At 43.7% G+C, this 2,375-nt stretch overlaps 1 protein-coding gene across 1 annotated transcript; it reads right to left on the bottom strand.

Moving 5' to 3' along the window:
- Positions 1 to 897: 897 nt before the first annotated feature.
- LOC140008726 (uncharacterized) lies at positions 898 to 1,976 on the bottom strand. The gene is made up of 2 exons (XM_072053584.1): positions 1,344 to 1,976; positions 898 to 1,119 (listed from the first exon to the last, which is right to left on the bottom strand). The coding sequence occupies exons 1-2, from the start codon at positions 1,974 to 1,976 to the stop codon at positions 898 to 900; spliced, it is 855 nt and encodes a 284-aa protein (XP_071909685.1).
- Positions 1,977 to 2,375: the final 399 nt, after the last annotated feature.

The following is a 2,375-nucleotide window of genomic DNA, read 5'->3' as shown; positions in this document are numbered from 1 at the left end:
CCAATGGAATAACTTTTGACGTACTTTGCCCAGCAACCCATCAAATGCTGCATATGTAACCCTACCACGAATCAGTGGCACCCCTAGATACCTAAACGGAAAACCTTGGCGCTGATATCCCAGGGCCGTGCTTACTAGGGTCAGTTGAGTGTCCGAAACCCTAGATGATACGCAAAAAGCACTCTTAGTAATATTCACCTTTTAGCTAGAACAATATTGGTAGAGCTGCAAAAAATTCCTTATGGACAACAATGTATCCTGCGAGCACCAAGTGAAAATAATCATATCATCCACAAAGGCTATATACGGCACTTTCGGTCCTGTAGATACAAAGTATCGACTGTCCTTGGAATCAAATATCCTTTGCAATCCCCTTCGTAGAAATTCTGCCACGAATAGGAAAAGGGCGGGAGAAAGGGGGTCCCTCTGCCGCACCCCCTGATAGGACTTCACGAAACCCGTTAGCTCCCCATTAATTAAAACTGAGAACCAAGAATTATAGAACGTTCGAAAGAGCAAATCCATTATAGCCTCTTCAAAACCATATTGCCTAAGCATAAAAAAGTAAGAACGACCAGTCGACCCGATCGTATGCCTTCTCCATTCCAGTTTCAAGATCAAGTTTGGATCAACCAACCTCCTATCCAAGTCTAAAACCAACTCCTGTGCCAAAAGAACATTGTCCACTATCCCATGGCCTGGAACAAACCCTATTTGCCATGGTGAAATGAGGTTCAGAAGGAGTCTATTGATCCTAATTGCCAAAATTTTATACACTATCTTCGACCTTACATTACAAAGGCTAATGTGTTGAAACTCCCTCCAGTGGGATGCACCCTTCACTTTCGCGATGAGCACCAACAGAGTGTGGGACCAGCTCTTGGGTTGCTCCATACCTTAGAAGAAATTCTGAATAGCCATAATCAAATCATCTTTAATAATGTCCCAGCAATTTTGAAAAAATCCTGCTCCAAACCCATCCGGACCTGGTGCACTTTGTATGTCCATTCCAAACACTACCTTGTGGATTTCCTCCATCGTAGGAAGCCGTTTGATCAGCTCATTATCAGCTTGAGTAACTCTAGGAACTTCAAAATGAAGCTCAGAAGGGGATTGTACCTGACGATTGGATGAGAACAACCCCAAAAAAAGGATATCGCTGAGCTCTTAATGTCTTATGGGTCTTTATGCCATCCCCCCTCCTCTTTCCTAATACGGGAGATGAAATTCGAGTTCTGACGTTGGTGGACCCAAGAGTGAAAAAAAGTAGTATTAGCATCCCTCGCCTGTAACCATTTAATACCCGTCTTCTGATGCCAAAACTCACATTCCATAGAAAGTGCCTGATTATATCTCGCTCTGGCCTCATGAAGATGAATCTTAGACTCTTCATCCCTAATCAAATTATACTCCGATTCCCTTTGTTTCAACTCCTGCTCAGCCTCTACCACCTTAGAAGAAACATTGCCAAACACCTCTCGGTTCCATTGCTTCAATTTGTCTCGTATTGTTTTGAGCTTGTTGTAAAATCTAACCATCCCCATGCCATAGAACTCTTTACTCCACGCTTCCGACACTATCTCCTGGAATTGGGGGTGACACCGCCAAATATTAAGAAACCGAAAACAAGACGAACCCATCTTATTGCCTCCACATCGAATCAAAAGAGGGCTATGGTCAAATCTCCCTCTGGCCACATGAGAAACTCTAGATAGCGGATAGGCCTCGGACCATAGCCTATTCCCCAGCGCCCGGTCCAAGCACTGCCAGACCGACTTATTAGTCCATGTGAAACGAGATCCATTAAAATCAATTGCCGATAGGCCGCATTTAAACATGGAAGTATTAAATTCATCCATGTTTTGAACATTGGCAGGAGCCGCCCCTTCACGCTCCTCTGCTGCAGCTATGACATTGAAGTCGCCTGCTACTACCCAGGGTTGATTTAGAGAAACCGACGAAGCAACACTTTCCATTGCCTCCCAAAGAAGCCTCCATCCAACCCTTGTGCACCTTGCATTTACCGCAGATAACCAAAAGGATGCCCCAGAGGCAAAGAAAACTTGAGTGTGAATCATTTGCTTAGCGTACTCGACACAGTTAATTCGTACGGGACACGACCAAAATACCCATATTTTACCATCAATATAAAGAGTCGAAAAGTCAAAATTTAAATACCTCCGTACCACTTCCAATTGACCCTCTGCAGACATTGGCTCTACAAGGATTAGTAGTTTAACATTGTTTTTGTGACACAACCTCTTCAGATATCGCAAAGAGTCCTTCCGGGAAGCCCATCTGATATTCCATACTAATATATTAATCGGATCTAACATGAGAATGCAGTGAGTATGAAGCTTGAGCCATAGGTTCAC

The sequence above is a fragment of the Coffea arabica genome, chromosome 6c (assembly GCF_036785885.1).
Source record: "Coffea arabica cultivar ET-39 chromosome 6c, Coffea Arabica ET-39 HiFi, whole genome shotgun sequence".
In the NCBI taxonomy this organism is placed as follows: Eukaryota; Viridiplantae; Streptophyta; class Magnoliopsida; order Gentianales; family Rubiaceae; genus Coffea; species Coffea arabica.
The sequence above is the reverse complement of the archived record's forward strand: the minus strand, read 5'-3'. Positions and strand labels throughout refer to the sequence as shown.

What these genes read in the sequence shown, in the direction of transcription:
- LOC140008726 (XM_072053584.1), bottom strand. Translation starts at nt 1,976, where the DNA reads ATGGAAAGTGTTGCTTCGTCGGTTTCTCTAAATCAACCCTGGGTAGTA. An exon ending in CCAGAGCGAGATATAATCAG is followed by an intron (nt 1,120 to 1,343) that starts GCACTTTCTATG and finishes TCCAATCGTCAG; the next exon opens with GTACAATCCCCTTCTGAGCT.